The sequence below is a fragment of the Pithys albifrons genome, chromosome 3, assembly GCF_047495875.1.
Source record: "Pithys albifrons albifrons isolate INPA30051 chromosome 3, PitAlb_v1, whole genome shotgun sequence".
In the NCBI taxonomy this organism is placed as follows: Eukaryota; Metazoa; Chordata; class Aves; order Passeriformes; family Thamnophilidae; genus Pithys; species Pithys albifrons.
The window spans coordinates 79272913-79299423 of NC_092460.1; the positions used below are offsets into that span (position 1 = coordinate 79272913).

The window sequence follows — 26511 nt, forward strand, 5'->3', positions numbered from 1 at the left end:
GGAATAACACAGTGGCAATGGCCGTGTAGAACAGGACCTCCAGGGAATTAATTTCAAATCATCAAAACAGCTGTTTCTTCTGCATAAGATAAAACATCTATAACAAGTTCACACATGACAGATGTAAGCTAAAAACTAGACTTCATAGTGTGACATAAAACCAGATGTTTTGAATGATCATATTTTATAACTATATATACTAATCATGTTTCTTTCTTTGCATGTTTTCTCAAAAAATATTTCTTGAGTTTTTTGAGAACAAGTTAAAAACATTTCCCTGAACCTTAGAAAACAGTATTTATTAGGTAAATGTCAATAATATATACAATTTCTATCTGGCCAAGTTTATTTTAATTCCTTGATATAAAAGCTGCCATAATTCTAAATATTATGCATTATGAAGCAAAAGATATGAAAGTAAGAAACTTAAAATTGTTCTGTTTTATTTCTTCTACCTCACAATGGCATTCTAAAAAGCACAAGTTAAAAAGCGTACTTTTCCAATCAACCGAAAAGCAATGTGAAAGTGATTATTATAAATATCATTATTTTTAGATTTACAATCTAGATCTACAGAGCACGATGAAAAAAAGCATTGTTACATTTTCTTTCTATTTTGAACGAGAGATGAAAAGTTGGAAGGAAAAACTGTATATGGCTATGAATGTTTTCCAAAGCATTTCACCACCTCCAGCACAAAGGTGCTTTCTCTTTTTTATGCTCTTTAATTTTCACTTCTAAACCTACAGTTCATTCAAGTGAATTCAAGTAGAGTTTTATTTCACTTCACTTTTCATAAGCTTCAAATCTCTTATTCCTCTGTAAATGTGAACTGCCTTAAACATATGTCAGAAAGTAAAGCTAAAATGTTTCTTGACAGACTCGCTTCACATCAGGGGAGAAAAAATCTAGTAACAAACCACTTTGTACAGCAAATGCAGCTACAGCCTCACCTCTGAATGATGCTCTTCATTTTGCTGCAATACTTCGATACAGAGTTCTGCAAGGTGAAGAACCTCTTCCAGTTTTCTAGCAGGTGTTGCTTGATTCATGGTCTCTATATGAATACAAAATGCAAACCAAAATTGCTTTAGTTACAAATATGATTAACAGTAAGAGAAAATGATGAAAAGGAATGCTGCAAAGTGATAATTTCCTTAAGCATAAGCAATTTCAAGTGTTAGGGATAATCATTTAATACACATAAACAGAGCTCAATGTCCAGATCACTAGAAAGAGAAAATATTTAACTCACAAAAGCATCACGGATAATTGTAAACATTATCTATTTAATATGTGAGAAATAACAGGTGCATCAGTGATGCTCAACTTCTGCAATAAGGGAGTTCTTTTTCTCTCCAAGGTCATATATCCAAAGATAGCAGACAGTGGAGGCCCTTTTTGGTATTGTCAGTACAATCTCATTCCTACCAGATGACTCAATACTGTCATCAGCAAGATTCATGTGTTTTGCAGCTGTCAAAAATTCGAGATGTTTCACCTAATTAAGACATTCCATTTTAGGCATATTTAAAAATAGGAGAAGTCCAAATCACAGTAATTCGTACAACTAATTTCTAAAAGCTAATTATTCAAATAACTAATTTTCTACCTGCTGTTCCATAATAAGAGAAAGTCTGCATTCTTTTCAGTACCACAATGAAAAGTAGCATTATAAAATAAGGATGTCATAACAGAATGGACAGAAGCTTACTAAAATCTCCACATAAAAGAAGCACATGGCCAAAAGTTAGAATAACATGAATGTCACTCATTCTACCCAGCAAACTCCAAAAAGAAAGAAAATTTCAAAGGTAAAACAACTGTAACTAGAATTCTTACAGGGCAGTTAAACGCTGATGAGTTTTCAATTAAAAAAAAATCATAGCACTAGATCCCAGAAAGAGTGATAAAGTCCAACTGAATTTTTTTTAAAACCACAGTATAATCACTAAAAGTAATTTGCCCAACTACATAATTTGCATTGTTAGGAGCAACTTTAGCATTTGCTATCAGAGCTCGTTTACTTAACAATGCTTGTTTTGCAAAGAATAAACCATGGGATGGATGGAAATGACGTACAATATAATCATATGTAACGTATGGTCACATTAATCAGCTTTGCAGAGGATTTATGAATCTGATAATACAATGCAAGTAAGAGTCTCCTATTTTCTCTTTTTTTGGTGCATGCTCATGGATCACATGAATAGCAAATTACATGAATACACATCTTCATACACAGAAAATTCTGCTGACATTTAATTCCCACTTTGCATTCATCAAGTCAAAGAACACTAGCAGAATAATTAAACAATTGAAATAATCTCCTTGATGTCAGTAAGAATATCAGTCTGCATGCAATAAATATTTTCAACACTTAACATTTCTGGCAAGTCAAAGCAACTTGCCAGGTATTTTAAACACAGGTGACCTCGTCCAGTTCTTCAGCACTAACACACTGATGCATAGTACAGAGATGCAATTTTTGAAGAAACATTGGATTAGAATCTCCAGAAAACATCTACTTCAAGGCGAATGAAACCCACATTGTTTTCATGCAAAAACAAAGCAGGCAAATTAGTTATTGAGGCAACTAAAAAGAATTTTTTCAAATCTTATTAAAATAGACCATCACAAACATGTTGAAATAATATGTTTTCCAAAATCACAATCTAATTCAAGAAAGAATTATTATAGGAACATGGGCCAAGCACAAAACACAGACCTGGACACACAATTACATGCATAATGCCAAGCCCACTATTATCAATACTGTATTGTATCGAATTTTTAAATTTATACTACAGAACAATTACATGAATATAAAAACAACCATACTGAATCAAGTGAGACTATAAAGGATCAGTACCTATTATTTAGGTTGTAGCATAAAGACTACTATTGGATTCAGACTCAACCAGTGGTTTCTACACTCATCCTGGACTGATACTGTTTCCTCCAGTGGTCAATCTCATTCTATCCCTGAACAAACAGAAAGTACTGTCCATACTGAAGATACATCACTAGAAGTGTCACAGATGTTAATGGGTCTTAGGAATAAACCAGTGATATTAATATAGAGTATGACTGGCAAATCTGATTTCAGAATAAACAACTCATTTTATTACACATTCAGCCTGATCTTCATTACCTTCCCACTAACCAAATAAACAAAATAATTGCATTTGTAATTGTCTTCCTTCCTAATGAAACTAAATAAACTGTAAACTATTAAAAAATTATATCCTAAAAGTGGTCCTCTAAATTATGAAGAAAGTATTCTAATAATTATATTGCATCTCACGTTGCATTTTTGCATTGGGATAAATTCATTTATTCTACTCCTGAAATTACCTCAAGGTAGCCTAAAAATGGCTGTTGAAAAGACATCATTATCTGAGAGCTGGAGAAAAAACATTTACTAGCTAACTGTGAGATTATCCTGCCCCACCACTGATCATGATGAAGAGAAACATTGTCTCAGGCAAGGACCAATGGTGTTGAGCAAGGCACTAAGGAAACAGTTCTCATCATCTGTGCTAAAGTGATGAATTTCTATGTCAAATGGAAATGAACAGAGAGTCTGTTTTTTCGGTGTTTTTGTCTGAAAGGCATCGTAAGTCTAATAAAATGAAGGCTGAAAGGGGACCAGAAGTGTTCCCACACAGACAATGTGGGAAATACAGTGTTCCCAAAGTGGGAACAGTTGGGAAGGACAAGACCTACTTGTGATCAGGGATGATCCTAGAATAAATCAGTCATGATAAATGATTTAAACTAGAAACTAATTTTCTGTCATTATGGGACTAAAGTTCAGGATTAGTTTCTTCAATAGGATTAGGATGTTTAGGAGGAAAGAGAGTATGAAAACTGTAGTTTTTGAGGTGAGTATGGCAAATTTCTGAATGACATTTCATGGAGGAATGACTAAAAGTAACGAATACATGATGCTGAATGAATGCCAGTTTCACATTTTCATGAAATTCACCATGCTATTTTCTGTTTACTAGCTTAGTCTGAAACTATCATTGCTTGCAAAAAACATGCAAATTACTCTGGATATTCATACAGCTTTTCACAATATATTAAAAGTCATTATTTTCCTGTAGATTTGTTAATAAGAAAAGGTGGCAGAGAATTGGACTCTCTTTGCATCCTTGGACAAATATCTCTAATTTTGTTGTTGTTTACTTATTCACAGAATAAATCAGTACATGCAATTTCTTCTGGATGATATATACTTCCCTACATTTCACTTAAGCTTCATCTAAAGCTTCCTTTTCTATCTGTAAGTTATCAGATCAACTAGTCATTTTAATCTGTAACTAAAAACTTTCAAATTCTAGGGAGTATGTGTTATGGATAACCACCATTTACATGGGCATATAAGGTGCTATGAAGTAATTTGAGACATCAAGAATGAAATACTATTTTTTTGTAATTAAGCAAATAATATATATGAAATATGAGTAGCAATAAATTCTTATCTGGAAGTCTGAGAACCTTCAAAACACCTGAAAAAAATACTGTGCCTGTCTTTGTAAGCATAAAAGAATTACAGGAATGGAAATCAGTGCTGTCAGTTTTCATTATATTCATGATGTCTTTCTTCCCACAATTATGAAGGGTTGTTAAGATGTGTTTACACTGCTCAAACTAACAAGTTGCAGCAGGAGTCGAGTCAGTAAATATGCTGCTTGACATCTTTTAGAAAATAAACAGAAAAAGCCGTCAATCATCTGTTTTCAGCTTCATGTTCCACCAAAAGGAAAAAGCAAAGCAGGCTTTGCAAATAATGGATGCTTTCTCAAGTATGCATTACCAGTGAATCATATAGGTGCTGAGAAAATATTGTTAAATGAGCTAAGTTAACTGACTAAGCTACCACTGAAATGAAAAAGTGCCTGCTTCATGGACCAACTGAGCCTAGGGCCACAAGGGACTGTCAGATCATCCAGTCTCACCTCCTCTGTCATACAGGTCAGGGAATTTCTCTCCAGTCCTCCTTGCCTGAGAGAATGAGGATGTCTAAAACCTAAAAACAGTGTGCCTAAAACATAACTCAAGCTTGCTTTCCAGAAGAGAGTTTATCCTTGAAGACAAATCCACAATTCACCTCTTTCATTTTCTCCCCAGCATGTAAGTTGTTAAACATGTGTGATTAATTTTTCATTGACATTTGCTGAGTACAGGAATCTGATGATTAAAGAGGTAATTTTCCCTGGTTATGCATACAGTGCAGCTATGACATTACTGTCTCTGGCCTGTCAGTATTCCCCCCACTGACACAGCATACATCCCTTACTAGATTTCCCTGTCCGGTACAGTATTTCATTCTTTCTCCTTTTATCATTTCTCCTTTTATTCAAACAAGCATATCCAGAACAAGACTCTCAAGAGAGCCAGCCTGTCTCAAGGCCAGAGACCAATGGCAGGGATATTGGAAATAAAGGCAAGTATTCTGAGAGAATCTCAGGTTCACAGTCTTGGTGGGCTTAAAGATACCTCCACATCTGGAGAGCTGGATGTAGCTGGAGACTTCTGTGGTGATGCTGCAGTTTAGAATTAGGACCAGCTCATTTTGCATCAAACTGCAACAGAACATTCGGTTTGCATTTTGATCCTTCATGTAAGACAATTGGCACTGGTTTTAATTTTCATTGACCCTGTTGCTCTGGCTGCCAGAAGCACTGAGGCATTGTGCTACTGAGCATTAATGCTACCAGGGTTAAAAATATCTAATAATGGAGGTGTCTGAGGATCAACTAATTTGTTTCTATGCATGTGCCAGAATTAGGGCAGAGCAGATAAGGCAAGGACTGTCTGCTGTCAAACTCCTTCCAGTATGCATTGCACACATAGCAGTGCACAGCTCAAGCAAGCTTTGGAGTTTCTGAAACAATTTGATCTGTATATTCTGTAGAGGGACTTAAATCTCATGTATTTCTTTCCAAACCAGCACTCTTGCCAAGGAATCTGACTGATCCACACCAAACAGGAGCCTGAGAGTGAACAGCCATAGATGCAGAGGGGTTTTGACAGGGACACCCCACAGTAAAGCAGGACATACTATAATTTGGTAATAGAGATGTACCATAAATTGAGCTTTATGGATTCAATTCTGCTCCAGCAGGGCTCATTGGTTTGATCGGTTTTACATGTGAAACTGAAAAGATTGCTTCTAGACTTGTATAAAAATCAGTACAAACATCAATAAACTGGAGCTAGTATGTTACTAAAATGGAACTGACTCTGAAGAGTTAATCCCCAGCTGGGATAATCCACTAAAGATAATATAGATTTGACTGTGCTGGATTCTCTTGCAACTTCTCACAGAATTAATTCTGCATGAAAAAGTAAGGATGGACATCTGGGAGGACATTCTGTATTTTTCTGATTAAAAAATAAAAATCTAGCTTCATATGAATAGTGATATTTAGCTTTTATTATGCAGTTCAAAACAGTCTGTCCATAATTGCTTTCTAAAAATTCAATAGCACTTTAAATTCTATGGAAAAAAATTAGAATCAATTACCATTCTCAGCTATGTACAGAGAGATTATTAGATTTGTAGAAAGTTACAGCTTACATCTCCTAGCCCACAACTTCTCATTTTATAAATTTACAAATTTATTTTCAGGTTTTTAAAATTTATCATAGTAGTCATTGGAACTACCTTCACAGGGAAATTACATATTGGGTTTTCTTTGTGTGCTTGTTTGGTGATTTTTGTAGTTTTTGTTTTGTTTTGTTTTTTTTTAAGGGGAATCTTGGTTCATGGAAAAGCACTGAAAGAACACATTTCAAAAGGTAAAAATAGATGAAAAAAGGCAGAGATGAAAAGAAATTTCCTTTATAATTGCTGATCAACAGCACTTAATATATGATTCTTTGTATTCTGGTTTTGACAACACAGACACAAGCAATTGGTATTTTCTTTCTTCACTTCTAATTTTTCTTCAAAGAGAGAAAGAACTAATGTTCTCAGCACTTCCTGCTCCTGTGGAACAAAACTCAGAGATAACAAACATGGGAAACTGCAAAGCTTACATAGTAAATGGAGAGCTAATTGGCACTTTGAAGTGCAGAGTTTGTAGTATTTTTAAAAAACAGAATAATTTTAACTGAAAAATGACAACATGTCTAATGCTGGCAGGTAAAAAGAAGAGAAAAAAGATATTGACAATTATTAACTGAAACAAAATTTTAAAAAATGACTTAGGGCATAAAATGAACAGAAAACAGAATTAAATGTAACACAGATCTGCAAAGGTAGGTTGAACTAGAGTTGTGCAGCAGCTTTTTTTGATAGGATATTTTCTTATAAAAAATTCAGTAGATCTCATCTATTCTGACTATTAAAGCATTTGATACTGTGCCTCATGGGAAAACTACCAGTTAAGCTGAAGAAAACGAGGATCAAAAAAGAAACTATCTGTTGTATAGAGAAGATGCCTCAACTGAGAGGCAATAGGTCATGCTGAGAAAGAGCAAAGAAAGGTTTCTTGAGGGATTCCTTGAAGATTAATCTTGGCTCCCTTAATATTTTCACCAATGACTTTAAAATAAATATTAGGATTGCACTGATAACAAAAACACAGGCAATAGCAGGGTCAAAATGTGGCAATAAAAACTGGATAATTTCAAAGAATGGGAAACATATTAAATATTTTCAAGAATTAAAACAATAAAATACTTTAAGAAGGAGAGCAATACATTTGACACATGAACAGTGATAAATATTCGCTACAAACTGGAAATATGGCAGCTGGAAATTATGAGAACTCTGAGGACTGGGTTGAATTAACTTTTCACAGAATGGCTGTGTGACAAAAGCACGGTACAGACATCAGAAGACAAGTGTTCATTGGATATGTTAGATGAAGCATTTCTGGTATAACAGTACTGCCAGTTCCGTGCAAGGCGTCTCACAGGGATGATTTTGCACAGTTTTGTCACCAATGTTCATGAAAGTGAAATTCAAACTTTAAAAAGAAAGACTCCTAAAATGATAAAAATGAAGAACAGGAGGCTAAAACTCTGAGATAAGATGATGAAAGCTGAGGTTGCAGGAGTATAAAACTCTTGTCTAAAAATGCATCACAGGGCATGGAGGAACTGGAGACAATGACATGCTAATCAAGGATGGAACTATCCCCTTCTTATTTGTGATACAGGACAAGGTTAGCATGCTAAAAATTTGGGATTAATTTTACTGTAAGGTGATTGATACACCTATAGATCAAACAGGACCTGAAATGATGTTCGCCTGGGTGCAGCAGGGGGTGGAAAAGGGGAAGCACAGTGACAAAGACTGACTCAGCCATACTGTTAAAAGATGTAGGTACGTTTACAAAAGAGTGTCAGGATATGAACCTAACAATCAGGGATTTCTTTTACAGACTTCTGCTCCAAAACTGAAATCAGGCATGTTTGCCCATATCTTTTCTTTCTATTTAGTTGCACAACAAACAAAGACCAAGAAGGTCCTATGCCACTGTGCAACTCATTCTCTTTTGTTTGTTCAGTGAAATGAACATGCATGGAGAGCTTTAATCAAGTCCTCTCCAGGTACAATACTCTCCCACTTGCCTTCTCAGCTTCAATAATGTTTGTAGTGTCCTTCTTTTTAAGTCAGACATATCGTTCTGAGCCTTGAGGGCATTTACATACTACCCTTCCTTTAGAAACTTGTATGTAATGAATATGTTAACGATCAATGTCTTTTAAAAAACAGCAAACTGTTGAGTTGTTCCTGACCTTCTCTTGTATGAAGTTAATAGGTATTCAGCCTTCGGCAGTCTGTCTGATAGAAACAAATATTGGGATGGCAACTGTGATTTGTCTTTGAGCAATTGCACCCTACACGGTCACTATTTACCCTGATTTTAATGGGATTTATTCTCATTCATTTTATTCAAACCGTTTGGCAGAAGGAGCCCAGTATACTGAGTTATCACAGTATTTTAAAAATAATGAGTTAAAAGACAAGCACCTAATAATTGGAATCTTTACAATCTGTGTATTGCCTCAGAAATGAATATCCATGGACAATGACAGATACTGCCCTGTTCACTTTACAGCCATTTACCGCTTTAATCCCTAAGCCAGCCCTCTCATATCTGTACAGAAACATAATGCCCCTGTGCTGAAAAATGTATTTATGTGTAAGTTTCTATCATTTCTCAGGTAATAACAGCAGTAATAGCACAGTTAATTACTCCTCAGCCATTTTGATTACAAATAAATTTAAATGGGCAAAACCATTAGTTTCTGGGAAGAAATAAATAATGTATTTTGTTGCTTTGTGTGTGTGTGAATGGATGTGTGCAAAATGTAACTAAAAAAATAAGAAGTCTGTATAAGGAAGGCCATCTTTTTTGAAGGAGAGAAAACAGATGAGGGAGGTGTGAAATTTCTATAGGCTCTTCATTGGAAATATACAAAATGCATATGAAGAATGCTATTTGTTTCTGGCCTCAGAATCTAGCAGGTCCAGTTATATTCAACATTATCTATAGAAAGAATTAATTAAAATTAAATACTGAATAAGACAGGAAAACATACCATACACAAAATGACCTAAAAAGTACTTTTAGGTACCAAAGTCTCAATGGCAGAATATACCAGAAAAAAAGGTCATACTTAATACGGATTTTCACATATTGATGCTGTGATTCATATCCTTGACAAATTATAAACCCTTGCTGGAAACTGTAAGCGCATTATGCGAGAGTTCTTAGATATAGTTCAAAATTATAATAGTGGGCTTGCTAGTATTCTCTTCATAAAGGCAATTATACTGACTGAGCAGATTAGCTACTCCACAAGAATTTCAGCTGTATGTGTAATAAGGAATGGCATGCTGAACCCTGTATAATTGTCATTGCAGAAGTAATTTTTGTTAAAAAAATCTGTTATCTGTTCATAACAGTACAACAACAGGAGAGAGCTAAATAAAACGTCATCCTGACTGTAAACAAATATTGTTGATGGAAGTGCTGTTCATACCACCAGGTCTGCCATTAAGAAAATAACCAATGTCTTTGGGAAAACATTCAGAGTCTTGTTCAACTGAGACTGAAAATGAAAACACTTGGGGAACAGACCCAGGAACCTGGCAATCACACTGCTGAGAAAGGATTCTCAAAACAAAAAGACTTTGCATGTTCGCCTCTGTATTACCTAACAAGGACACTCCTGCAATTCAAGATTCTAGTGCACAAGTCAATGGATAAAAAATAGTTATCAAGAAATAGTTCTTCCTATTTTTCATAAAAATGCAAAATATGGTATTAGGACTAAGCATATTGTGCATCAAGTTCATAATGAAATCGACAGGAGTCCAGCCAGTGACACCAAAAGGAGCAGGATTTGGCCCTGTTAGCTGGACTAATATGTAATTTTATTGGTATTTGCCTCAGTGGCTTTATCTTTTGCATTAGAGAAATGGGTTCAATGGTACACAAAATTCTGATGGACACAGTCTTTTTAGTCCTTTCTGTAAAATTATTTTTTCTCAATTTCTGACTAATTTTTATTTGCTTTTTTAATCAGAACTGGTATTAATTAAGAAGCTAAACTATAGACACAGCCTATAAACCCTAGCTTCATCTAATTCACATGGTGAATTTCCATTTACTCACTGTATGTGATAGGCTTTCATCCATTCTTTAATCTAGTTATTTGCCAGGACACTTAAGGGACAGCTTTGCTATCCTATCTTAAGAACATGGCAATGGTTTCTTACAAAACATGCATAAACCTGATGCAAAATGACTGGAATCGGGTAGAGTCTTTTTTTTCTGTGCCTGTAACTATATCATGTGGGCTTAATGGTCTAGCTTTCTGACATAAAGACCCAGAGAAAAAATAATAAAGGTGTGGCACAAGGAGGTGATACACGATGTATAAAAGTGTATAGGTAACATTTTAGAGTGCAAACGTCAAAAGACACAATCTCTAAAATTACTTTTTTCATTTCACATTTCACAAATTAATTTGAACATGTTTCTGAACTTCTAATTTTAAGATACTTTCTTTAATACCTAAAGGTGTAAAAATACTAAATGGAAATATTTGTTCTATCTGGCTTTAGGTATCTTACCTAGAATGGAAACTGTCTTAGGGTATATTTGTATTTGATGGTGTGAGATGGTCCTTTCACAGAGAAATTGCTGAAGGACCCTCTGAGCGCTTTAAATTCCCTGCTCAAGAAACCTCTCCTTGTTGATCAGAGGGGGTCAGCAGATTACCTGAGCAATGTGAGCTCCTTCTAATAGACTGTAACATGAACAGCAATTCCACCAGTGCATTGTCTGCTCTCTTTTTTTAAGAATTCCAAATAGATCACTTCTATTTACAGGGCATTTAAGGCTTTCAAACAAAAAACAGTGGAAGTTTTGGAAATCAGTTGAATTTTCTGAATCTTCAGTTATGAACACAGACTTTAAAAGAAGTAGTTTTAATAATCTGCTAGTATTCTTTAAGCCCCTCACTGCCAAGGAGCTCCCTTTGAACTACATTCACGCAAACTTTTTAATCATCATGCCACTCCATCTTTCCAGATGGAAAATGATTTCATCCTGAGAGTACTACCAGCTCAATGACCCTTCCTGTAATAGTGGTTGATATTTGTGAAACTCCAAAAACCATCACAATCAGTCTTTCTTTGGGTATGTGGATATGTCAGGTAAAACAAAGCAGCGTGCACATTTATTTCATAGTGCATATACTCACAATTTCTCATACTTCTATGCTGCCAGTACTACTTAGCCACAAATACTACAGCTGTGCCCTTTGTATCATGACTTAAATATTGGGATATAAATATCCAAAAAACCCTCCCTCTGCTACAGAAGAATATACAACATATTAGTTTCATGAAATTAGGAACATGAAGAACTATCATCCCTGTAACCTTCAGCTGTAGTAAGAAAAATAAGCATATCACTAAACAAAGCCATATCAGAGAAATGCAAAACCAGTTTGACAAAATTAGTTCTCCCAGCAAGACCTTCATCAATAAATCCAGCATTTCCATTATGTACAGATACAGTTGTTGCTGATGACTATAAAATTACATTTCTCTAAATACACAAACTGATTTAGAATTTAACAGTCAAACTTTTATTCATCATTTACTTTAGTTATATCTCTTTTATAGAAACTACAACTGTATCATATTCCAAAACAGAAATTAGCTACATTGCTGATAAATATGTACAACATAGTTAAGTATCTGTGTAAATGAAGAATGCATGGACTATACTACATCAAAATTAATTTTAAGGTACACAAATATTCTGGCCAGTGTCTTGGTATTGCTAAAATCAACAAAAATAATAAATAATAAAACAACAGACACAACACACTACACCTGTAACACATGCAGACATGCACACAAATAGTAATCACCTGAGTCCTTTTCTGCTGTTGCTAAATATAAAAAAAAAAGAGAAGAAAAACATCATTATAGAAATAAAGCTCATTTAATTAGGGAAGAATAAATACCACATAAGAAGTTAAAATATTCTTAAAATCTTGAGTACATTGCACAAATGATGGGTTTTGTCAGAGGAAGAAGAAATGGGCTACGGTTTTAAGAAGTATATTTGTATTTACTAGTCCTATATAGACCTTATTTTAGACTCATGTACTATGCTTGCATCCATATTGTTTCTGAGAATTTAGAAACATAAATAATAGTAAAAGAATATAAGAAAGTAAGAATAGGAGAATAATATTTTTATTAGAAACTTCTTTGCATCTGCTTTTTAGGTACTTACTATTGGTCTATGGCTGATATCATCATGTAATAGTTGCACTTTGACTGACTGATATGATGTTGTTCACTGAAGAAATATTCAAAGGACAAAAATCTCCAAAATGTATGACAGCCACATTGGAGAGCTTCAGTAATATTACAAAGATAAGGACTATATGATTTCTGTATGCAATTTGAAGAGTAAGCACTAAGAAGAAGAATGTAACTTCAGTGCACGGATACGGTAATGGTTCTATAAGCCCAAAGAAGCAGAATGGAACCTATTGCTGAAAACTATTGCTTTTATCTTGATAAAATGTAGGATGATTTTAATGACCAGAGTACAGAACAGACCAGTAGAGGTCTCATCTCTACTGAAAATCACTAAATTAAATTTTCAGATGTTATGATGCTGGAGCCCATTACTTTCAAACAGTACTCTATTCTCAGAAAAGTACTTAATCTACTTTTCATTATATATGCAATGATCTATTGTGCTTTGAGTTTACAAGTACATGAGTGCAACACTACTTAAAGAAATCTAGTTCTGTTTCAACCAAAAGGCAATAAATCCCAAAAGAAATGTGCAAGTCAAAATATGGGTGATAGTTTCATGTGCTCTTCCAGCTTACTGCAGTGTTAACGGTGTGCGTATTTTAAAGTGCACACTTTGCTATATGCAGTGCCAGTTCCACAGTTATTTAGGATATAGTTAAAAATCTTGGGAAAAATGTATTATATAATTACAAAAAACTTTTCCAATTCATTTTGTTGTCAGTGAGTTTAGATATCTTTTGCAAGCTTTTGTAAAAATAAGGAATCTTTTCTACTTTTATACTCACTGTTGCAACAGGTTTGCAACAAGACTTAAGTAAAGAACATTAAATGTTTCCCTTATGAATACAGAAAGATAAAAACTAAAGAAATGAGCTATTTTTACTTTTCATTTTCCAGAATGCATTTAATATTCATCCTTTTTTCTTTAACACAACATGATATCATAACTAATTATAATGAACTGGTTACTACGATGGTTTCATGTTGTTACTCCCATGATATAATACTAGTTGCTATAGTGATGAGATGGGTCTTTTGTTAATCACTTGTGAGATTGGTTACCTCATGTTTTTCAGAGAATTTGAGCAGGAATGACAAAAGCTAAAAAACCTTGGTTTTACAATATTGCTAAACATATGAGGCATCTTCATTTTGCTGCTATTCTAACTATTTCTTCTAGTGAATTGCTGGAAATATATGCTATTAAAAATTAATATGAATAAAAAATTGTATTTTTTAAAACTAGAATTCATCCTTCAGTATTTCCTCATAATTAACTCTGTCTCCAAAATTCAGTTATATAGATGTGCACCGTTTTCTGCTCCCATCTGTACAGGTGTATCTCGAGTTTTTTTTGCTTTATGCAGAGTAAGACATGGGCCTTGACAAGGCTATCATGACTTCCTTTATGTTCTATATAAGGTTTACAAATAGTAAAATGATTTTGTGTATCCTGGTCCTTTGTTTTAGCCAAATTTCAGTTAATTTCATTATATATCTTATGGAAAATAATTAAATTCCTTCAAACCTAATACTTTGTCCCATTAATTTAGACAGTCGGGATATAATTAAGGTTTTAATAATCAGAAAATTATCGTTACACATCTGACAATACAGTAGCAAAAACAAATAACATTTACCTATCTGCCTGCCCTATAAATACTTTAGTAAAGCATCTATACCCAGAGTTTTCAAACTTCAAGGTAGTGACATTGCTATTAAGGAAAGAATTTCCTGTCAGTAGTTTAATTACTATGAATAGTTAGAGAAATACAAAACAACCCATAAACAACCTCTTAGATTTACGGAGAACTCAAAAGTAAGAATAAAGGGCAACTTAAACTAGGAAGTCCTACGTTTTCATTCAAACAGGGTCCCAGGAGGCATATTAAGGCAATGAATAGGAAAAAGCTCCACAGTTCACCGCTGAGATTTTAATGAGACATTCCCCTTGCTGTGGAAGGGATTTGTTCTAGAAAGGGAAAAGGCTGCTCACAGAATATGCAGTTAATAGGCATGGTTGGCCTTTACAGCCACTTTGGCAGTAGATTACTTGTACTAACCTTCTATTTTGGCATATTCTGTAAGTCGAGTGTAATTGATCAAGGCAGCCTTCTCCAGACATTTTCTAACCACTTTCTTCACCTCTTCTGGTGGTATGGGAGTAGCAATATCTTTCATTAAAACCTGTATCAGAGACAATTATACCAGTTGATTATAATCATTACCCAAATCCCAGGGGAAAAGGATAAAAGTATCCTAAAGTTACTACAAATCTGATAATGATTAAAGGCAGAAATATAAAAGGAACTATTTCAGCTGGTGAAACTAGATTTTTGTCTTTGAAGGTTTCTGTTCAACCCTGGTTTGACTGCCTATAAGGTATTTATCCCTACTGTTTGGCATCTTGCAGCCTGCCAGTCTTTGTTTGGTTCAGGTCAAGACCAGTATAACAGCATCCAGTGTGGATGGGCTGGATCATGGTTATCACCAAAGGTGGCTGTGGAAATGTGCTCGGTTCTCACATGTGGAAAAGTTTCCACCATTGCATAACCATGGGCTCTTCAGCAGGGTAAAGTTATTCAAATTCAACATGTCCTTGCTGTGAAAAAAATGTCATCTGTAGTAGGCAGGAAAAATATTGAACTTCTGGTGGAATATTTTATTATGGACATGTAGAACAGACCATATAAAGGTCTTCAAAGCCTGTGAGTTGCTGTTACCTCACCTTTTGCAAGTGAGGTAAACTGAGAATCTATACCTCTTTATATGAATGCAACATTATATACTCTGGATTACTATATAGAAAAAAAGAAATATTGATAAAAAGTCACTTGCATTTTTCCTTCAGTTCTATGCTCCATTAAATTTCAACAGGTAGGTGTAAACAAAACCCAATTATGTTTTTATCATATTTGGAGGTAAGTAATAAAATTTAAGATAACTCACAACCTTGGAAAAATACTTCTCCAGTGGATCCCCAGAAAATCTACACCCCTATATATCTAAAACTTATGGTTAGATGAAAGATGCAAGAGATAGAGCCTGGGGAAGGCCATGGTAGAAAAGAAACAGGTTCAGCAGCACAGAAGCTATTAGGAAGACTGCTACAAAGAAGACTTTTATCATACCTGCACACATATCTGACTTATCTATCCATGTTAAATTGCTTCTTTTCAATTAATAAATTCTGGTTTATAACAAGTGAATATACAGTATTCAAAACCTTTCATTGTGGATATGAATTTTTTTTCAAAATTTTCAAAGACAAAATAAAACATCTCTTACACATTCCTCATCCACAGGTACAGGAATACACATTTATTCCCAGTCAAGACTGACAGCGATGCTGCTTGAGCACAAGTTAGGGTAACACTGCTATTTGTAACAGCAGGAACGGTGAGTGGAAATGGATGCTTCATATAACACAAAGGAATCTACACAGCTCTACAACTGCTGAGATTGTAAGTGAAATAAAACATATATTCAGACTCTCTAAGTGGTTTTTGAACATGGCAGAGGTCTTCTAGGACAGAATCTCTATCCATGGAGTGTTCTCCAGTGCAGAACAACTAATATTCACTAGGACCAAACCTCTTAGATTTTGGCAAAGCAACACAGCTTGGGATCTAAGCTTCTTTAGAATTCATACCTTTATCCGACTCCTGCTGATACAATTCCTGTAGAATCTCTGCTGGAATTTAAAGTCCTCTTTCCTCAGAGGTGACTGAGATGCTTTTATCGTTACGAGGTATTCCCCTTTCCAGTCAACACAAGACGATTTGCGGGGCAGGAGTTTACATCTATAGCTGCTCCATGTCAGATTTACTGCATACAGCTTTTTGCTTCTTAAATTGACTTGGATTATGCAATTAAGGAGTATTATTTGAATTATATAGAGGCTTTTTAATGTTACATATGAGTACTGACACCATTACCAGTGTAGAAGGCATCGAAAGCAGGAAAGGGGGGCTGTGGAGTAGATTTGTACTACTTTACAGGTAAATGCTGTGTAAGAATTAAATTAAAAAGAAACAGTCACTACAGTGGCTTGAAGTGAAAATCCAGTAAATAAGCCCTAGAGAAAACAGCTGTTTGCCTCTGTGGAAGACACTGAGAAAACCCCCCAACCTTCCAGTTAGCGGTTAAAGCCAGCAGTAAAATACCTGAGAAGATATGAGTCTGCTTTAAACAGCCTGAAGGCAAAAGAAAAGTGCAGGCTTAGTGCAGAATTTAAAATATGTTCTCAAACTTACCCTTTCAAGTAATGAAAGTGTGGCTTTTAAAGCTCCTTCAGGACGTCCGAAAGGGAAACAGTATCTTAAAAGGCAAAAACATGAAATAAAAACCAAAGAAAGAAAAAAAAAGTAAAAAAGAGAGACAACAAATTATAAGAACTATAATACCTGTGTTACAAAGTTACTTTGAGCTGTAACTGCACACTACTTGTATTAAATTATGTTAGCAGAAGACTATCATCCACAAAGTAGTAATAAAAGCAGAAAGCTTCTTCAGTAGTCTACCATGGGTACATACATAGTACTGCAGTATCAGCCCATCAGCATCTGAGGCCTTAATACAGAAAAAGTCCCCAAAAGGCAAAAAGCATCACTTCCAAATTCTCAATTACGGAGGATATTTAGAGGTTTCTGATAAACTTAATTGTCATCTTCCTGGAAAAGATGCTATTTCTCATGTAGCTTGAGTGCTACTGGAGCTGTGAAGTAGTATTCTATATATTATATTTTGTTTTAATATTGGATTAAGACAAGAATAAATGTCAGATATTTTTGTTTCTAGAGATGTATGGGCATATTAATACTAGCAGATATTCCATATTTTTTCTTTTATCTTTAAAAACCTCAGAAAAGGGCTTTATGTCATCTTAAATTCTATCAGCTACATCTTAAACCATACCCACTTCTAAAATTATGTAAATTAAAAGGTGATTGTATTCATAACTTTTTTTTTGTCTACTGAATGATCCAATATAGCAGCTCAATGAGAGTACAATGCTCAGGCAACTGTAACATCTCTTAATCCTGTCTATAAAATCTTGCTGGGATATCCCCAATTGGAAAAAGGATTTTTTACTTTGCTGAGATTATTTTTTCATATTATTACTTGCTGAGAATGGCAGGCTCCTATTTTAATGTTTTCCACTAGTCAAATCTTTTCTAATGATAAAAGGATTCAGACTGGTGAATTTTAGATCTACATTTTGGTGAACCAAAACAAAGCCTTGTAAATGAGGTCAAAACAGGATTTCCTGCAGCAAGAATTCCAGTATTTGATTTTATCTCTGTAACAACTCGAGAGATAAAATTCACACAGCCACGCAAGAGGTTAAAGTCCAAGACCCTCATGACAGCTTTCTCAGAAATACTGTCTCTTCCACATTTGATGCCTGAGCATCAGGCAGAGATTTGAAATCTCAGGGGTAGGTACAGTGACAGCGAGGAAAGGTGTAAGTACCTTAAGAACTGGGTCATACAGGACAGTCCCCAGCATGGGATGGGCTGACTGCATCTTAGTCATAATGGAGCAGGCTGAGAGCAATGCAAATGCAAATTAAAAGGGCCATAGAGGAGTATTAAAACTGGAAGCTGTGGGTCACTTGGCAGGCATGGGAAAGCATCTTTTACCCAAGGGTCTGACTTGGTGACTTAGGTGGACACAGGACATGTTCAGTGCACCTCTGAAAAGGCAGGAAGAGACAGACACTCTTCAGTTAAACTGCCCATGACAGCCGACCAGTTAATGAAATGCTAAGTAATGGAGAGAGGACAAAGCTTTGAAAAATTCTCATATACCACAGAAAAAAAAAGTGTGCAATGATGATCCTTGAAAGTCTGTACCAATGACTGCCTAATGAAGAGGATTGACATGATTAGGAAATGTTAAGTGAGATGAGAGGAGCTGCAAATTCAACATTTTAACTCTAGACATATACACTTGACTGATACCGCATTAGGACAAGATATAATGACAATATTTTGGGACACAGGTTTGAATTGCTTCCTTGGAGAGCTAATTTAAGACCCACAAGAAAAGATGCTATTCCTGATTTGGGCTCAAATGTGAAGGGGACACAGTTTGAGAGGTGCACAATGGAAAAGGTGCTCTGTAGTAATGATCATAAGACAAACAAATTAATAATGTAGCAAAGGAGAACAGGTTAAGAAAATTCAGTACAAGAATGGGAATTACGAAAAAATGAGTAACTTGAAAAACAAAAGCAAAAACCATAGAGGTGCAATCAAAAAAACAAAAACCTATTAGCAGCCTGAGGGAAAATTCAAAAAAGTAGGAGCCCAAGTCAAATGCATGTCACAATTAAGAAACCAAAGTGGTAAAAACAAACATCACTTCCCTCCTGTGATTCCATGAGGAAGATAAAGAGATTACTGTAGAGAATCTGGCATTTAAAAACTGTAAAACCTATCTGAACACAGTGGACATGAAAGTCTCTGAAATATTCTAGAGCACATATAAACAGCATGGGTGCTCACACCGAGGGTAGAAACAGTAGTGGAAGCAGGAAGCCAGCCTGGAAGATGGTGGGACAGCCTGATGATGAGGAATACAGGGCATTCAAGAACAGTAAGGCCAGAGTAGAGAAATTTAGCGCATGCTTTGCATAAACCTTTACTACTGAATGTATTTTTCAAAATATTCACAGTTATCAGAACAATTTTGATGGATGGAAATATAGAGGTTTTTTAACATCATGTTTTCTCAAGAAAGCAATCTCATAGCCAAGGTTATTCTTTGTTAATTGATAGTGGTGATCTTTTTACATTTTTTGAGCCAAGGTTTTATTTAAAATACTATTCCCAATGCTTTATAGGATGTCCTACATTGTGACTCTATAAGCTTTATAAATTCAGATTCTAGGGCACTATCTATTCTTCCTTCTTCTGGTATTATGCCAGTATCCTTGTTTGTATCCAGATATTTCACCTGGGTCTTTTTTATTTCTAACATTTGTTCACAGAAAGAAATAATGATTGCTCTTGATCTCTCTGTCTGTATTGATTAAATTTTAAGGCAAGCCTTGGAGTCCTCTGAAGGATGGAGACATTTATCTTTGAATGACACATTTAATTGCTCTCAAGGAGGAGTTTCTAATACTGTTTAAATTTGTTCAAAATGCACCGAGACTGAGGCAGAAAGATTCAATGGTCACTGACATAACTCAAGCTCACTGACATACTCTAAAGGGTAGGTTAGCAGACATGATGGGGATTTATATTTGCTCCAACTCAAAAGATTATTTAGACATTATTATACATTTTGTAATTAGTCTCATGCATGTGAAGGCCTGAATGTTGGAAAAACTCTATCATGTGCTGCTCTGCATCACTCCTCTTGCAAGAGCTCTTTACTCCCATGGAAGAGAGGAAACAGAAAATGTGTCAGGGATGCATCTTTCAAAGAAAGGAAGGATTATTTTTTCCCCAAAAAGGAATACTCTGCAAGGAGAATTCTAGCTCTGTTTAGTTTGATTTAGATATGAAGTCCCAAGTGAAGACTGCTGTGTCCGAGACATTTACCTCATCAAACCAGAGGGGTATTCAACAAACTCATAGCCAACCAAACAAAGCAAAGATGTTTCACATGGCACTACTTAAACCATGTAACCGGTTGTCATAAGGTGATACAGAGACAAAAAATTCTACAAATACAGACTAAAAAAGGATTAGATTGACAGAATACTGGCAGATAGGTTGGCTTAGTATGATACTAACAGGTTAGGTGATCTACATTCCATTTTTATGCTAAGCTTCATAAACCATCAATTGCTACAAAATGGCAGGAAATTTCATGTTTGCTTTTTCTTGTACTCCTTCCCTAAACATCTTCTACTGGTATTGACAGTCCTTAATAAGACAAACTTTAGTGAGGATGATAGCCCTGAGCTGACTTAGAAAAGATATGTATATCATGAAACCAAGAAAATGACATTAGACATCAAGAAAAGTTTTAGCTGCCATCTATCAAAGATGTTCTCATATGATTTTTCTGATCAATAGTAATCCAGATATAGTTACGTCTCAGTCCACTTTATTCAGATAATATTCTTAGTTAGAGTTATATAAAGCTTTAAGGTTAAAAGCATCGACAAAAGGCCTATATTCTTGCAGTCTTTTCGACCATAGAAAAATAGAACTCACATGATACACAAATTTTAAGTACAACCTCTTGTGTAAATAAATTATTCAATATTTAACCTATTGAAAATTTCTTTGGAGGTGGATTATTTTATTTTTACTCTACTTGTTCAAGACCAAAATTGAACACCATGAGAAAATTCTTCCAGAAACAATCTTAGCATTCATTGAATAAATTATAGACTCACCTGAAATGGCTTATTTGGTTTTCTAAAAGGGAGGAAAGTCTGTCCTTAATTTCCTCAAACCTTTCTTTCTCTTCAACAGATACTGTTCCAATTCCATCTGGCCTGTAATATAAAATATTTAATAACTGTTGGTATCTCTTCATGCTGATTCCTCTTTGAACAATGATCTTTATTTCTAAAGCTTTCATTTAACATGTGTGCTAACTCACCTTTCCCCTTGCCATTGCCTTGAAGGATAAACAGTTACTTGTGATATGGTTAAAGAGCAGACTATAACTAGACAAAGTATTTAACTTTTGAGCTGAAATTTTAAATTCAAGTCCTAATCCCAATATGAACACAAGGTGGCATATATCTCTCCCTAATCATTCCAAAAGGTAGACAATATCCTTTCCAAAGAAAACTAGTACTACTGGCACAGTTGAGAGGCCTGGTCTAATCTTGTTAAATTTCAGCTTCTCGAATCTTTCATATATTTCCCCTGAGGCACAATAGGGCTGAAAGTGATTTTAAAACAAATGTGGGAGGGAAACTATTGTGAGAAAAGCCATAGCAGGCAACACTTTGGAAGACCCCTGCATAGTGAGCATGGGTTTTGATTGCCCACCCTATACTGACAAATAGCATCTTCTAATAAAGACTAAAAAGCCTTGAAAAAACAAAAGCACTGGCATTTTTTCAAACATCAAATTTAAGTCCCAATAATTAAAAATAAGCCCTGTATTAAAGAAGTTAAGCATACACTTAGTCTAAAGTCTTAGTGTAAAGGTGTTATTAATGTATTAATATTAAAAAGATGACAAAAGTAAAAGATTTCAAATACACAGTTCCCAAATGGTATTTTTGCCATGTAGTCACAATTTCTCCACATACAGCATACTTTAAAATGAAGTATCTGAACACATTCTATTACTCTCTTAACTTCCATCTCCAGGGCAACAAATCAGCTACTGCTTCCCACCTGAGTTTCTGAGGCTGACACTAGGTTTGGATCTGCCCTGTAGGTTCTCCACAGCCTCTAAAACTATCTCAATATTTTTAGAACTGAGAAAATTGTAGTAAAATAACACAAAATAAAACAACACCCTGTGAATGTTCCAAGAATCATTCTAGGATTCTATGAACATCTTTTTCCTAAATGGTTACTACTTTCTGCACTATACTTAAATCTGGAAGGGTAAGTCACTACCTGGTCATGACATAAACAATTCTCTCACACTTTAAATCACTTATATTTGTGACTTGTCAAGTCAAGATGGAAAGAATGCCTAAATTCCTTAAATTATTGTGAAGACAATAAAAAATCAGATCTGGTGGGGATAGGAGTAACCAGGCACATCAATATACCATTGTATAAATTTGATGTGAAAGAGTAAAAAACTTATCTTCTCTCTTTTGATGGATGCCAGGATACTTTACCTCAGCCTTCTGACAGATGGAATGAGCTCAGATTTAAGTAAATTGCACTGTCTGATTTCATTGTCAAGAGAGATTGCGCTCTGGCGTGATAAAACAAATAGTTCTGTCATATTAAGCCTCGGTGAGGCATGTCATATATATGTCAGAAAAGACCTAAGGGTCCAGATAACAGTAAGTGAAAAAGGTGAGCCAGTAGGATGTCATATCTGTCAACCTGCACTAAGGCCAGGATCACTATGTACCACGGACCTGTCACTTCACTGAGCTTGTTGTCATAAAGAACCTTGCTGCCAACAACTAAAATTTTCATAACTGCTAAATGTATTTTCAGTGGATGTTTGCACAGAAGCAGATGTCCCAGAAGAAAAGGGCTACACAAAAAGGTGTCAGAAAACAATACCATCTATAGCACTGAAAAATTCATCTCTTGAAAACTTGCTTTTAGAAAAATAGCATGAACTCTGAATCATAACTTTGTTTCTTCTTGTTGCAAGCTTATTGCAAGAAGAACAGTATAAAAATGCATTTTTGCATCACAATTCTGAGGCACATATTGTGTTGGTGATAGCTTTTTCTACTTTTGGGAATATCTATCTACTACTGGTAAAAAAAGAATGCACAGAAAAAAGGAATCTGACTCTGAGATGAGCTGAGATGGAAAAAACAGATTTGACGACTCAATACAATAAATAACACTGGTCTGAGCTGATTATTTTTAGTTATGAAATACTGCACCTGCCAAAAACATCAGACTCAAGCAGTCATTTGGTTTGCAAAGGTTTAGGTCACCATAAAGTCTGCAAGAACTATTTTGCTTCTAAAAGCAACAACAAATGTGTCTTTCCTACTATCCCAAATTTTACAGATAGTGGTTCGGACTTGATTTTTTTCAATTCAAAACCAGTCCTAAGCTTTCTTATTGCAGCTTGGGACCTCTCTTACAAGAATATAGTCAAGAAAAATGATGTAGTTTGCTAAGAAGAGTTTTCATTTTAAGATCTTTTTTTTTCAAGAAGGTAAAGGGAGAGTGAATTTTCCTTTCCTCCCCACCCTTTTTCCTCCTTACTGTTCACAACTATTCTTAGGATTAGAGAAATAGGTGAAACAGGGAACATTCAAAACTGAGTAGCCTTCTGTCTCTCACTTATCTTACTTTTCCATTCTTTGGTAACTCTGACAATTGGATTTGGATTGGCCTGTCTTGTTTGCTTAGATCACAGTCTAATGTAAGGTTATCTCTGGTCACAAGTCGAATTGTTTTAATTCACTCAGACTTAAATATCAAAAGAGATTTGAAATAAATACCTCATGAACTAGAGCTAGTAAATTCAAGTGAAAAATAGCTGTTTGACCATAAACCATTTAAATAATGAACCAAAAACAAAGGTTGATCAGGATTTTAAAACAAATTTTTACTGTGAAAATTTTGCAAGACTGTTGGCCTGACAGCAGTTCCTCTGGAGATGTTGACTGATTACATGGTGAATTTCAGTCTTCCTCTTGGAATGGACTGTTTTTCCTCATTTGACAAAACCCTTTAAGGCTTGGAGTCCCCTCTAGAATTATTTTGATGTCTAGAGTTCTTAAAACCTGTAATAATTTGCAGAGGTCACTTGATGCATAGTAGGATTAAGATTCTTGTGAATACCTATGGCATGTGAGATAAGATTGTATTTCAGTTCCAATGGGAATTAGATATCATGGACACTGCGTTGACTGTGGACTATTTCCAGCCCTCAACTTTGGAAACAGCTTCTCCTAGTGGCCTCTTGGAGAGTGAATTGTTACGTTAAGCAAGACTGCTTGTTGAGAGAGCCTTGGAAATACTAATTGAACATGGCTGACTTTTCCCCCCTGAAACATCATTGGTACTGATGCTTTTTTCCATCTTTACATATTTTAAAAATGTTGGAAGTCTTTTCAGTGAGTTTTCCTCATTACAAAAATAGACCATCACTTCTGTCTGTAATGGGGACAGTAAGGCACAGAATGATATTCTAGCATACACACAGAGATAAAACAATAAGGTTCTCCGAAAAGAATTTGCCAAATAGGAGAAATCATGATGAAGAATAAAATAAAATAAACAAGGAAAAAAAAAGAATAATACTTCATCCAAGGTCTTACTTCAAGACATTCCTGTAATAAACTACATTTCAAGGGTGTAGAAAAAACAAAACCAAACTTAAGTGGCATCTTGTCTCCTAGAAACAAAAAACTGTTTTAGAAGACTTCAGTGCTTTCTAAGAGTGCTTGTTTTTAAATTCAGCAGGATGCACAATCAAATGAAAGAACAGCGATAAGTTTCAAATTAGCAAGATAGAACTTTGGCTGCTTATTTCCTAGAAAATCAAAGCTAAAATTGTTCAGAATTTTGATGTAGAATTTTTTGTTATCTACTCATAGGACTTTAATATGCAATTGTAATGGTTTGACCCAAGGCCTTCCCCAGTAACCATTGTATCTAAGGAAGTTACAAGTATTCCACACGTGTCTTCCACGTAGCAGCGGGGGTGTGTGGTTGTTGTTCCTGTCTTCTCTTCCTTGGCTGAGGAGCTGGTGGGAGGTGGTTGGAGTCTGGTCCCTCCGGTCCCTGGTGGTTCTCCTGTCCTAGGTGAAATTGTTTCATTCTTGTTCCCCTTCCTTGAAGTTTTTAATTGTGTTTGTTTTGATTCATTCGGTTTCTTTAGGTTGGGTTGGTGCCTTCCCTATTTTCCGGCTAATCAATCCCCTTTTCTCCCTTCCCCTCTCCCTTGGGGGGTGGGATCCTATATATATTGTTTACAGTGTAGTTTGTAAATGTTAGTAAATATAATTTATTCTTTTTATTCAGTTCAGTTTCTTTAAAGTGCGTGTCTTTTCTAGTTTTTTTTTCCCTTTCCTTTGTGAGGAGGTTCTGGGAAGGGGAAGGGGGGCCAGTCCAGGGTTGGCAACAGCTAGGCCAAACCTGCGACAGCAATGTTTCCTTTAAAATGCAACTGTATTAATTAAGGCTTTTGCAGAGTCCATGGTTTATGTCAGAGAAATCTAAGAACAATTATTTACACTATCAACTTAGAAGTAGACAGAGCAGAAGTCTTTTTATTAACAGAAAATGAAGAAAGCACATTACCACATGGCATTTAAATATAGCTTTAATCAGCAGACACTTGAAGACCAAGCGTTTTGTTCAAACATTCAGACCAAAAAATGGCACAATAGAGCCTTCTGCTATCTGCATTTCTCAGGCTGCTCCTACATCTGCTTACAGGTCATATCCTTTTTTCACAACTGAAAGAAAAAGACCAGTTCTAAAGGCCACTAAAACAGATGAAGATGATAAATCAGGTTAATTTTAATGGTATTTCATGCAGTTGTATTTTAGGTGGGATTCATTAATACTCTTCTAGTGAAAAGCAAAGCCTGCTAATATAATACTGTTTTACCCAATGTATAAGGGTATGTATAGGCAGTAATCAGTTAAAATTAATAACAAAACATTGTATAATGTTTAGGGAAGGTAAGTGTATGCAATAGCATCTTCAGCATCATTGCTGAAGATGGCAAGTATCACCTTAAATATGCAAAACTTTGTTCTGATACTTCTTACTAATATGTAAATTATGTTTAATTTTCTATTGACATTTTCTGTGAGACTTTTCAGCAGCAGATTTGTTTTCACATGTTGAAAAATGTGCTTCTGTTAATATTGCAGTGAGGACATATTTTATTAGAACGTTATTACAGCTAGGAACACTTTGCAACATAGGACACTCTGCTTCCTTTAACCGAAGGGGAAGACAACATGACTTCTCTTTGTACCTGCAGCTTTGCTGCTAGCTTTGAAAGCAAGAGAACCCGACTGATAAATTTCTTGTGGCTATTTATAAAGGTTTACCTTCCTTTGTACACCATATACCTTGGA

General features: G+C 35.2%; 1 protein-coding gene across 10 annotated transcripts in view; it reads right to left on the bottom strand.

Moving 5' to 3' along the window:
• The window catches only part of CADPS2 (calcium dependent secretion activator 2), a 298773-nt gene that overhangs the window by 59605 nt on the left and 212657 nt on the right, over positions 1-26511 (bottom strand). For 6 of the 10 annotated variants that reach the window (XM_071552499.1, XM_071552498.1, XM_071552496.1 and 3 more), the window contains exons 14-18: positions 21189-21290; positions 17083-17146; positions 14890-15013; positions 12421-12441; positions 954-1057 (exon numbers count right to left, since the gene is read on the bottom strand). In XM_071552499.1, the coding sequence (XP_071408600.1) occupies positions 954-1057; positions 12421-12441; positions 14890-15013; positions 17083-17146; positions 21189-21290 (415 nt within the window). The remainder of the gene's footprint in view (positions 1-953; positions 1058-12420; positions 12442-14889; positions 15014-17082; positions 17147-21188; positions 21291-26511) is intronic. The other 4 variants (XM_071552501.1, XM_071552500.1, XM_071552505.1 and 1 more) reach the window with 1 other exon arrangement.